Source organism: Bidens hawaiensis, unplaced genomic scaffold (genome assembly GCF_021521415.1).
Source record: "Bidens hawaiensis isolate Kalapana, Puna unplaced genomic scaffold, B.hawaiensis_p1.1 tig00004101_1, whole genome shotgun sequence".
NCBI classification, from domain to species: Eukaryota; Viridiplantae; Streptophyta; class Magnoliopsida; order Asterales; family Asteraceae; genus Bidens; species Bidens hawaiensis.
The window spans coordinates 1,485,924-1,499,666 of NW_027491241.1; the positions used below are offsets into that span (position 1 = coordinate 1,485,924).

The following is a 13,743-nucleotide window of genomic DNA, read 5'->3' on the forward strand; positions in this document are numbered from 1 at the left end:
TAATCAAACTATGTTTATACGTATTTAAACATGTTTAAATAAGCTAAAATTTGATCATATAAGCGGTTTTCACCTTAGGTTTTGCAGCTTGAGAGAGACCAGAAGTTTATGTCCAGATTTTTTTTGAAAATGATGAAAAAATATATCATAAAGTTACTTGAATGTGAAGAAAGGCCTAAGGTGGTCACTTTTCCACTTTGGTGGCTAGAATTAGTTGGGATTCATTTTGGCCCATTTTCCTTGATTTGCATGCCCGAACATGAAATCCCGAGTCCAAATTTATTTCAGGTTTGGTTTTTTACTCGAAAAATATATCGGGTATGACAAACAGCGCGAAAACGAGTGTTTTTCGGCCAATTTCTTGTAAATTTAGAAAAACATACTATTTGTTTGCAAAAGTCGAAAATATTTTCACGGATCGCTTAAAACATTCCTTACAAGTGTTTGTAAGTCTTTTTTGGCTTAACGGATGATGATACAATGCTTGTTTCGGAACTATCTTTCGCGTTAAAATCCATAGCGGGTAGTTAAACGAGCATGTTTTTGTTTAACTAGTTTGCTATCATATTAAGGCCTTAATATCAATACGTTGGCTTATAATAGACATATACACTTATAGATGGCCCCTCAGGATATCTGGGTCACAACCAGACCCGTTTGGTTATTCGTTTGTTCATTACGCAATAAGCGGTTAATCGCTTATTCGATTTGCGAATACTGAGGTGTATCCTGTTTTGTCACGAATGTCACATGTGGTTAGTCGCACTAACTTAGATTGGAGGTCTAGCGGGTGATATTTTTCCAACAGATGACTTCAATGATTTTGCATTAGAACATCAAGAGGGGTGCTCACAGAAACGCTGTTAGGTCTTGATCATAGGGCTCATGGTAACTATTTAAGGAATTGCCTACATAGGACAGTGTCGGTCGACTCGTTTAAGCACATATTTTAGATGTCATATAAACCTGTGAAACTCACTAACAATTTGTTGACTTTTTATACATGCATTCGCAGGTAATTGAAGCATTGGAAATGCACATGGAGTCATACGCACTAGGATGCATTTGAAGAGCTTTTATCTTGTAGCCTCTAGGATGCAGGCCATATTTTAAAAACTCTATATTTGTGAAACTCATCGTTATCTAAGACTTATGGTTTGTAAAATTTTTGAAACAACTGCGATGTAATCTTATGGGACAAGATTTGTGATGTATATTAAAACTTTTATTAAAACAAACCACTAGAGTTTGTTCGATGTAAACAGTTGTAACATTTCGGATTTTCTAAACCCGTATTCGTTTGTGTTTAACCTGACCCGAGAATATCTTAGATCGTTAAATGTTTATAAGTATTTAGGTTTCCATATGTTCACTTTAGGCCCTTCATACTTTGAATGGTGTTCAATTCATAATTTATGCATAAAAGATTCAATAATTATCCAATTCTCAAATTATAAGGACTAAAATCGTCAAAAATTAAACTTGAACCCACATAGCCCCAGAGCGTTGCGCGATGGCACCTTCATGGGTTGGCCATGCAGCGCTATGGTGCATCTGCACAGATCGTTTAAGTTTATTTCTTTCCTAGTTCGTTTTTAGCATATAAATCGCTTATTTTTGGCATAAATCAAGTAAATTATGGTTCAAGAAAAGGATATTAACCAAAATACAAGCCCATACTCTTAGCTTAACAATCAAGCACGAAATCTCTGGCTTATTTCATTGATTTGGTCATTAATACCGTATTTAGTTACTTAAACGAGTAAATCTTCCAAATATGGTTCGTTTTTGCTATTCCTATATAAACAACCCATAATTCTCCTGCCACAACCTTACATGAACCCTGATAGAGCCTCCTCAGCCGTCACATGCTTCTGACCATCACAAAACTCTTCGGTTTTTGCTTATTTGTTGAGGATACAAGCTTGTTCTTTTGACTTTGCTTACGTGTGGACCTTTGACTCATCGTATCTGTTGGTTATTTCACTTTCTGGTGGACGGCTCGCTTATTCGTATTTACATTCGCTTATCTTTAATCTAAGGTGAGTTTTATCATTCCCCTATTTTACTAAGTTTTCTAAACATTTTGGGGACATATTCATATTATTCGTATTTCATACTATATATATATCAAACAATAGCATACGTGTAATTGTGTGTGACTTAATCAAATATACGTGTTACATGCTTACTTGTATTAATTACTCATTCATTCGTATAATTCGGAGGGGTCCAGCATACTCCCATGTATTGGGTTCTCATATTATTTACCAACGCCCGATTCGCTTGGCAACGGTATCATTACTTGTTTATGGTTTGATTCATTTACCGCACTTACTATGTTATGCTTATTTATATTGACATGCAAAACTAGTTATATTCTCACTCAACTTTATGTTGACAAAACTCTGTTTTCTACGCATATACAGGCTACTTGAATTGAAGTTTGGATATTTAGTCAAGACCATAGGTTATAATGAAGACAATCGTTAAATCACAATCACTTATTTGAATTTTTTGTAATATTTGTAAATTTGTGTGTACATTTGAAATAAAATAATTAAATAGATATTGTCACTTTTATATTATGGTAGTATCTTCGAGCTGTGAGTAATCGGATCACGCCCCGGCATTTCCGCCTTAGGTTGGGGTGTGACAACAGTGACTACGACCCATGACGTCATTACACCCTCGCGTGTCCACCGTCGGCACCATCGTTGCGGTAACCACCGCAACCATTGTCATCGCCTCCGCTTGGCCATCACCGCCACCACACAACCATCGTCCCTGCCGTCTGCCGCCACCACCACCGTCGCCACCGCTACCACCATTTTCGTCATCGGAGCTACTACCACCACCGTCGCCAATGTAGTTTTTTTTTTATTTTAGTAAAAAAATATTTTGAGATAGGAGTGCTTTTATTATTTCTATTTCATTCCTACAATTTTTTGGATACCAAACCAACAAAAAGTAATAATTTATTTCATTCATATAGGTTAACCAAACAAGACAAAGGAATGGTAATGATCAATTTCTTTCCCTTATCCATTCCATTCCTCTCCCATTTCATTCCCCTTTTGTTCCATTACCTCCAACCAAACATACCCTAAATACTCATCCTAGCTGTTGTGATACGATCCTATCATATGGATTAGTTTATTATTATTATTTAAGTTTATCTTTTATTTAGTTTTCTTATTATAGTCAAATTGTGTTTCCTTATTATTTATCTTTTTCAATTTTTATGTCTTTGTTTTCCTATATATTGTAATCTCGTTTAAGAAAGAGAATAAGAAAGAATTATTACTTTGGGTGTGTTTCTCTTCTTCTCTTGTGTTCTTGGAAGATTGACGGTTGTCTCGAGTAAACCGTATCAATTGGTGCTTTCATTGAGCCTTAGCCTAGATGGCTTTGGAAGAACTCTTATGGGAGCATCCACAATTACCTTGTTTCACTAGATCCAATCCTACCATATGGATCTTTCAAGCTGAACGATATTTCCTCTTTTACGCAATCTATGGCGACGAGCGGTTTCCCTATGTCATTGAATCCTTCGATAGTGAACCATTCTGGTGGTTTAATGGTTGGTTTCGGAGTTCAAACTTCCTCACCTGGGATGATTTCACTACGACAATGCTTACTCAATTCCACGCCAGTTCCATCAATGCAGTTGTCATGTATGATCATGAAACCATTGTTAATGAGAAAGTTACTCAAGGATTGGGGGATGTGACCTTAGGTGGGCATGCAACTGGTAAGTATAAGTAACAAAAAGGTAATTTGATGGTTAATAAAGATGCCAATAAAATTTACAAAGATACGATTAGTTCGTTGGCGCCGACACCGTTAAAAGGTGCAACAAGGCGACCCGTGTTGCGCTCCTTGTGGTGGTTCGTTGACGTTGACCCGAATAACACAGGAAGACTCGAATGGTGGCCACCGTGGTTCTACATTGAGACCGCGCCACTTGTCGTTGTACGACTCGAGTGGCGACCGCCATGGCAAGGACATTCCGTCCTTGAGGACAGTGACATTTTCAAGGGGTCGGGAATTAATATGATCCTATTATATGAATTAGTTTATTATTATTATTTAAGTTTATCTTTTATTTAGTTTCCTTATTATAGTCAAATTGTGTTTCCTTATTGTTTTATCTTTTTCTATTTTTATGTTCTTGAGTTCGACTCTCAATGAAAGCACCAATTGATACGGTTTATTCGAGACAACCGTAAATCTCCCAAGAACACAAGAGAAGAAGAGAAACACACCCAAAATAATAATTCTTTCTTATTCTCTTTCTTAAACGAGATTACAATATATAGGAAAACAAAGACATAAAAATAGAAAAAGATAAACAATAAGAAAACACAATTTGACTATAATAAAGAAACTAAATAAAAGATAAACTTAAAATTAATAATAAACTAATTCATATAATTGATTTTAAACGAGAATGGCAGGTTCAAAACCCACTCATTTCGTGGCAGAAAACATATACTCCATCATCAGTGAGGAGAGAAAAATGATTATAGCAACGAATGTGCTATATTAATATATTATATATTAATTATATTATAGGATATCCCCTCTCTTAACATGTTATAACATTTAAATTGTATTTATACGTGTACTTCATAAACTTGCTTTGTGTGTGAACCTTTAGGATCGCATATCAATAGCAACATTATTGAATTGTTGTGCCTTAGGCATATATTTCCAACAAAAAGAACTTAAACGAGCACAAACGAAGATAATTGACTGAACATAAGCGAACACATACGAATGAATAAGTCTTTAACACATCACAATTCATCTAAAAACGCATCTAAATTAGTGGTTTAATTTTACATGATTCATTCAAAATTTCCATCATAATCTACCAAACAAACCCCATTTAGAGCACTCACATTAGAATCCATATCCCCTTCAAATACCGAAATTATAAGAAAAGTACATGGTTTTGTTAATTCACTCTGAAGTCCCCATTTCCATAACCCATACCTCAAATTATTATATGTAAGACTAGATAAAACCTCATATTTAAGTGTTCATTATTCATCCCATCATTTAAAAAATTTTATGCAGTTATGAGTGGAAAAACATATTATTTAATTGATTATGGGTATATATGAAAAATCATGTGTGTGAATGATTTATAAAAAGTGAACAAATTTTATAAATATTTTATAAATAGATGTATATTTCGGTTAAATAATATGAATGTAAATAGAAGTTATATAAATATAACAAGTTACGTATTTATTAAAACATAAATGAAACGAACAAAACATGTTTTTATGTACAACTAAAACAAAAAAATATACAATATGCCAAAAACTGAAATCATTCAATATGTTAATCACAATACAAGTACCAAAACCTTAAAACTACAAAATAAGTTTTGTTTCTAAAAATAACAATAAATTTACAACTCCAGAACAAAAAAAAAAAAAAAAACTCATTTTTTTGTCTTATTTCTAATCCAGATTTGTCATCTTAATCTTGAATAATATCTGATTAATTACCAGTCCATGTTACAAAGATTGTTATGTTTGACACTTTGACCTGTACAGAATCAATCCTACCTACAAAAAATTACCATCTGCTGCTGGCTGCTGCGACACAGCTCTCGATAGCTAGTACTTTATGCATTAAATGTGGTACACCGGTAATCCATCGGTCAAATATCATCTCCATTACTGTCATTTGGCTGCCAAACACAAGTGTCAGCTTAGAAATTCAAGCTGCAACTCTAAATCAGGTCTTAACCCTTCGTTTAGGGTGTAAACGAGCTAAGCCGCGTAAGAGCTACTTGAGATTGGCTCGCTAGAAGTTAAAATCAAACTAGCACTCCAGCATAAAAATAAGCTTGTTTAATAAACGAGCCTAAGACCGAGCTTCATTAATCGACCTCGAGCTGGCTAGCAAGCATAAACAAGCCAATTTTTATGTATTTTTATTCAATATATTAAATATACAGTTATTATATATACAATTATGATAAAAATAACTAAAAATATATATCTTATATATAAAAATTATAATTGAAGATATAGATAGAAATATTTAAAAACATATGAAATTAACTAATAATTAAAATGACCCGAGCTCGTACTTCACTTATCGAGATAGCTTGCGGGTCTAAATGAGCATGTTATTTGATTTATTTGTATGTAATATATTACATATATAATTATTTATAATAAATTATGAATAAAAATAACTAAATAATATATATTATGCTATACATAAAAATAAGAATTAAAGAATATGTAAAAAGAAATTAAAACATGAAAATTTATTAAAAATAATAAGCGAGCCGATCCTTCGCTTCACTTATTGAGCGCAAGCTAGCACGCGAGCCTATCATTTAACTATATAATTACCATACGTAAAACTATGATAAAAATAATTAAATAAATAATATAGATCATGTTATATACAAAAATATGTAATAATTAAAATATTTATAAAAATAATTAAAAAGACAAGTAAACTAATTGACAAATAATAAATGAGCAAACCTGAGCTTGAATCTATTCACAAGCCGAGCTCAAGCATTAGAATTAATGCTAGACACGAGCCGAGCTCAAGCTCTTGATAAATTAAACGAGCCAAGCTCAAGCTTGGCTCATCACTTACATTTCTATAGCATTTAAAACTTAAAAAAGTCGAGTGGAAACGCAACCTTAAACGGGCTAGATCTAGGGATTGATGACAGTACCTGCTGCCAAGAAGTCGGTTTACTGGGCCCACCACCCACTTCATCTACTCGCTTGTGTTCTACTCCCGTACTACCCGCAAAACCGCTAATGAACCCGTTTCTAACATGGTTAGACGACGAGCCAGTTCTAATTCCAGAATTGGGCTCGATCATCTCAACCTTCAGGTGGTTTTCTATGGAGGGATTTTGTCCTGAAGTAGATGGGGTTTGTGGTCTGTTAGGTAAGGGTCTCAGGTTTCCGGGTAGGGTAAACGATGGGGGTGGAGATGGGTCTTCGCCCACTACTCCAGGACCAAACTTCGTGCCAGGTGGCAGTGCCTTTTCTATTTTCTGTGAAGCAATTTTCCAGACAACAGGCCCGAGGTTCGCAGCAAAACGAGCTAAGCTTCTACCGTGCTCCGCATGTAAACCCACCTGAATTAAAGTGAAAACAATTAATCATGTATTACTCCATGTAGCCCAACAGTGTACATATCTTCCAATTCTATACATAAACCATACAAATATAGATAATAAAAAGCCACGAATATGCATCACTTATTATATATAAATAATATAACATCTTTTATATTATTAATATGTATATAAATATGAAAGGTTAAAATACAAAGGGAGACAAAAAATGAGAAGGGTGAGAAGGATTTGTTGCCACACAAAAAACCCCTCAAAAAAGATTACAAAAAATTCATAACTCAAAATATAAATAAAAAATGAAAAGTTTAAAAAGACAAAAATGTTTCCCCCGTCATTCTCGATCCAAAAAAAAATCCCCGAAAAGACACAATGCTGAGAGCCTGAGACAAAATACACAATGACGAAAATGAATAAAAGACACAATAAATCGCAAAATATAACACAATGTTGACTAATATGACACAATATCAAGAAAAAAGGACACAATGTCAAGAAAAAAAGACACAATCAATGACGAAAATGAACACAAAACACAATGATAAACAAAAAGACAATATGATCTTTTCCCTCAGCATTGTGTGTTTCTTTAAGAACGAGAAAGACGGTGGAAACATTTTTGTGTTTTTTACTTTTTTTGTTTTATTAAATTTTGAGTTATGATTTTTTATTTATTTTTTTGAAGGGTTTTTTTATGTGGCTATAAATCCATCTCATCCTTCTCATTTTTGTCTCCCTTTGTAGAATAAAATATAATATCATAGTATTGCTCTTTTAAGTTATGATTTGCATGGTAACAATTTTCTTGGTGACCTTGTAACGAAGGTCCATACAATCCATTAAACCAAAGTTGCACTTTATACCTAATTGCAATATATAGCAAGTGTACTTTATTAGCGGATTTTATCGATTGTATATATTATCGTATGCATCCTCTGAAATGTTTAGATTAAGGACTTATATTGGTCTAAAATATCTGAAACATATTTCTTAATGGTATAATACGTATGCATTGAAGTTTTTATGAATTAGAGTTTAATCAAAACGGGTAGGTACCTTTTGATACATGTCTAGAGTCTAGACGGTTTGATCAGGCCCAACCCGTTATTACTTTTTTGTCCATGTCGTAAAAAATATAACTTGAAATAATAATTTAATTTGTTTATGAGAAACGTACCGCCATTAACTGCTTCCTTTCGCCACCAAAGTTGGACAAAAGAGGAGACTCGCAAGAATAAGCTGAAGGATGAAATTGTTTGTAAGTGTCACGCCTCGTCTCGTCAATAATAAGATTTTTATTCCCATACTTCATGTCGGCTCTCCGAATACGTTCTGGAGATTAAGAATAAATAATAAAAAACATGAAAAGTTGAAAGCATAGCATGAGACAACATACTTTTTGTTGTTAATAATTCAACTTGCTTTGAAACATTTAAAGTTACACAAGGAAATTTCCAATGTTTTTCATGATCTGGTTTGTATCAATATCTTTTACTGACAGACATTTTAGGGATTTGAATAATACTAAAAAACTTCAAAATCATGCCTATAAATGAATCGAACAATCACGAACAAAGAACTTTCGTATTCGTTCATTTATTTTTAAACCGAACACACGATCGAACTCGAACAATTAGACAAATTTTTGTTCTTGTTCGTTCGTTAAAAAGTTGAATATGTACGAGTTCGCCTATGCTTGTTTGTTGACAGTACAAACAAACGGTTCATGAACGTAAACGAATGAACATATTTTAGCTCAAACCGTTTAAAAGTAAATGTGAACAACATCGTGTTGGGCCTAAAAAGTTAAAATTCATATTTTAACGAATCAACAAACTTAAACAAACGTAACTAACAAACATAAATGAACGGACGAGAGATGTGGTCTTGTTCGTTCGTTTAACTAAATGAGCAAGGTATGAACAAAGTTTTTTGTTCATGTTCTTTCGTTTATTAAATAAACGACCATAAACTTTAAAACAGATACCTGGAAACTCTTCATTCCAATCTGTCAACAACTCTGAATAATGTTCACCATTGCGAGAACGATGTGAACCGAGTGAACCGTCAGCTTGATATCTATAAAGCATGGGTGGTGCTTTTCTTAAATTGTAGGGCGTGGACTCGTTTGTATTGTCTTCAATGGTTGCCAGGGTGGCACCTGAGGTAGACTCAGGACCAACACGGTCCAATGGAGGGCTGCCAGGTATCTTCTTTACCTGCTTGCCAGGTGGCCTCCCTCTTCTCACTACTTTCGGTTGTAATTCACCGTCTTCACCTTCTAGCCTCAGATTTTCAAAATCCCTTTTTGCCAACTCTTGTATAGCCCGAGCCTAATAAAATAAATATAAGAAACTAAGTTTAAGAAAAAATATATGTGTTTGACTGTAGGCTTGGAAATGATCCGAACGTTCGGTCAACTGTTCGTGAACTGTTGGCGAGAAGCTTGTTTAAGCTCGTGTATTTAATAAATGAACAAACATGAACAAAAAGTTTTGTTCATTTAGTTAAATGAGCCAACATAAAAGCATGCTCGTTCGTTCATTTATGTTCGCTAGTTTACATTTGTTTAAATTCATTTGTTTATGTTCATACATATATTCGTTTAAATTTTAGACACATTATGATTTAGTTCAAATAAATTTTGGGCCCAGCACATTCTTATTCATATTTACTTCTAATTGGATTTAGCTCAGTTATGCCCGTTCGTTCGTTTACATTCATGAACTATTAGTTTAAATAGTTAACAAATGAAACAGATGAACGCAAACATGTTCATTCTCTTAACAAACGAACATTAACAAGAAAACCTTGTTCGTTTAATTGTTTGTGCATGATCGTCTGTCTGGTTAAACTTAAACGAACAAACATGAGCATGCTTTGTTTGTCTTCGTTCGGTTAGTTTACAAGCCTACATGTATGAATTATTATAAAGTATTAGCATGTAAGCAAAGTAAACCCTACCTGCCGGAAGTACACAGTGTCAGATGAATTATACTGCATTGCGTTGGAGCAAATCAAATACACATCCGACTGCAAATCAAAATCTATGATTATATGCAAGAAAAAATCATAAAATATGAACACTTAGGGGTGTGCATGGATCGGTTTGGGCTCAAACCGAACCAAAAACCGAAATTTTGGTTTTTGAGCTTTTGAAAACCGTTTGGTTTCAGTTTATGGTTGGGGTTCGGTTTGGTTTTTCCATTTGGGCTTGAAACTTTTGAGCCAAAAATAAAGTTGATCTAAAATGACGAATTTGGGCCTAAATCTTTTTGTTAGTTAATAGCAAATTGATTATTATGCAATTGTGTTAAAAGATTTGAGTTACAATATTTATTAAATTCTTATATTATTACTTAAATCTCAAATTGAAAAATAAATATCCACAAATTCCGTTAACTACATGCAAAACTGAAACCGAACCGAAAGTTTGGTTTATACAAAAACATAAAACCAAACTGTCGATTTTTGTTTGGGTTCCGTTATTTCGATTTGGTTTCTCCGGTTTCATGCAACTTTAAATTATTAGACCAACACAAACCTCTAATTCTTCCAAATTTGCATAAAGTCCACCATCAAGTTTGCTCCTAACAGTACCAAAATCCATAGGGTGCTTAATAATTTCATGGTAATCAGGAAGCTGCATACAAACAAACAAACAAACAAACAAACAAACAAACCTCTTCACATCAGTAAAAGATCTAAAAACAATATCAATGAATAACACTTGCAAAGTTAAATATCAAAGCACCTCATCCGGGTCAACGGGTTCAGAGAAAACCGCATGAGTGTCTTTCCTGTAAAACAGCTTAAATAATCAAGTAACATTACAAGAAATAACTTGTGAATTATTCCCAAAAATAAAAAAGACTCACTTTTGAAGTCTATCAAGAATAAACACCAACAACTTTTTGTCTGGTAAGGGTGTTGTGGGTCCCGACAATGGTGACCCTGCACATAAATTGAAATCAAACATTTACAAACAAAACATAAAATTATTCGAGAATATAAGAAAAAGGTTTACGATTAATACCTTGTAGAGTGTCCATTGCTTTCAAGATCTTTTCACCCTACAAACATAAATCAATAAACCATAAAGTTACAACAAAGAATCACATAAAAAAGATTCTTTTACCACAGTTACTAATCAAATATCAGAAGATAAACCAACCCAAGTGGCAAGTACAAGTGAAGTGAAAGAATAACAGAGAATAACAATTATTATTATTAATACAAAAATCAGAAAGTCAGAATATACCCACTCATACATCATATACATATTCATATATAATAACAGATTACAGATCAACAAAGATTAACAAAAGTAAAAGCTTTAAGAGTTTTCAAAACAGGTAAATATATGCAGATAAATATAAATCAATAACCATAAGTTAGAATAAAGAAGCCCAAATTACATAACAGAACACACATAAAAGATTCATTAAGCAGAGTTAGTAATACTAATACAAATACAATAATATTAATCAAATCAACCCAGATGGCAAGCACAGATGAATTGAAAGAATAACAATTATTATTATTATAGAAACTAGAAAAGACAAAACTGAACTTTTCCACATAGACATAATGGTGGAGAATGTTCCTTTAAGTCAGAGTATGCACCCTCATATATACACTTACATATGATAAAGTCATATACATTAACAAACAACAATAAATCAACAATCAACAAAGACTAATAAAGTAAAGCCTTCCATAGTTTACAAAACATGTAAATATATTTAGCAATGCAAATAATATAAAAAAAGCATAATAATACATGTATGTCATATTTTATACATACAGACAGTTTTATCTATTTACAGGTTTTGTAGTTATGGATGCATCCACTAAAAACAAAACTGGACCAGGTCAAACACACGTACCTCCACTTCCAATCCAATCTGGAACAACAAACTAAAAAGCAGTTGGATTTCCCGCGAAAATCCAAATAATATTTCAATTATAAAGACATTTCCTTTCCCATAAAATTTGCTATTTTTAAAATCTCCATTATTTATTTTCTACACACCTTTTCCCTCAAATTCCACTATTTTAAACTACCAATAATTAATTCCACAACAAAACCCCAAAATAAAAAAAATAAATAAATAAAAAACACACACAAAAAAAAAATTCAAAACCCTAATTTTAAAATTAAAGATACTTCCTTTCCCCTATATTTTCTATTTTTAAACTCTCCAATATTTTTATACACACTTTTTCCCCTCTAATCTCACTATTTTAAACTACCAACAATTAATTTCACAAAATAATAAATAAAACACAAAAATTCAAAAACCCTAATTTTCAATATAAAGATACTTTCTTTCCCCTAAATTTTCTATTTTTAAACTCTCCAATATTTTTATACACACTTTTTCCCCTCTAATTTCACTACCAACAATTAATTTCACAAAACAATAAATAAAACACAGAAATTCAAAAACCCTAAATTTTGCTATTTTACAAAAAAAAAATCAATATTATTTACACACTTTTTCCCTCTAATTCCACTAACTTAAAACTATCAACAATTAATTCACAACAAACTAATATTTCATATATAAATATATTTTCCTATTATTTTAAAAAAATCAATATTTTCACACACTTTTTCCCTCTAATTCCACTAATTCAAACCACCAACAATTAATTTAATAAACTCAACAACAAATCCCCAAAACCAAAAAAACCCTAATTTTAAAAAACCCTAAAATAACCAAATTAACTTACCTGATGATCAACGGCAACATTACCATTCCCAGATCCGGATTTCGCATTCGAATCGGACCCAGCGGACGCCGAATTACCCGACCCCGATCTAATTAAACCCGACGAATGATTCAATTGATGATCCGATTGAGGCAAACGCACAACCAGCTTCACTTTCTTCTGTTTCCGTTCATCGTCGTCATCATCGTAATACTCGTCGGCGGATGTGGAATTAGGGTTACGGTTTCGTCGATTGGATCTTCGTTGAATTTGTTGTTGTTGTTGTAAGGAGCGTTTTTGGAGATCGAGAAGAGATGGCCGGCCTTTCTTCTTCTTCGCCGCCGTGGCTCCGCCGTTGCCGGTGGTGGTGGTGGTTGTTACCTTACCCATGGTGGCTGTTTTGGTGGTTGTGTATATTTGGTGTGTTTTTGTATGTATAGGCTTTTGTTTAATAATAACTATTTTTGTTTTGTTTTCTTTTGTTGTTTTTTTTGAATTATATGGTGGACACTTTTGGCCCTTTGAGTATGAGTGTGTGTTTACGTTTGACAAAAATCGTCTTATAGGGATAAGGGTGTGCAAACAGGTCAAGGATACCAGATCTAACTCTTTTGTAAATAATCAGGTCTAATTGTTTTGGGTCTTGTGGGTCTTACAAGATTTTATGTAAGGAGAAAATGGTCAAACCCGTGAGACCCGATCTGGATCTGAACCCATTTAATGGTATTATTAGGATCCAAGAACCGACCATATTGTAAATCACCAGGTTGGGTCTCGTGAGTCTTACCTGGTTTATGGTCAGTCACCCTTAAAAATCAGACAATTCAAGTTTTAACTATTTTTGTTTTGTTTATTTACTCTCTGTGTGTATGTTTGGTGTTATGTATAGC

At 33.2% G+C, this 13,743-nt stretch overlaps 1 protein-coding gene across 1 annotated transcript; it reads right to left on the reverse strand.

Annotated features, from left to right (window-relative positions):
* Positions 1-8,269: 8,269 nt before the first annotated feature.
* On the reverse strand, positions 8,270-11,228 carry LOC143625333 (uncharacterized). The gene is made up of 7 exons (XM_077095695.1): positions 11,172-11,228; positions 11,014-11,089; positions 10,890-10,935; positions 10,680-10,778; positions 10,100-10,168; positions 9,123-9,468; positions 8,270-8,467 (listed from the first exon to the last, which is right to left on the reverse strand). Exons 1-7 carry the CDS (start codon positions 11,185-11,187, stop codon positions 8,298-8,300), a joined length of 822 nt encoding a protein of 273 aa, XP_076951810.1. The 5' UTR covers positions 11,188-11,228; the 3' UTR covers positions 8,270-8,297.
* Between the last annotated feature and the right edge of the window lie 2,515 nt (positions 11,229-13,743).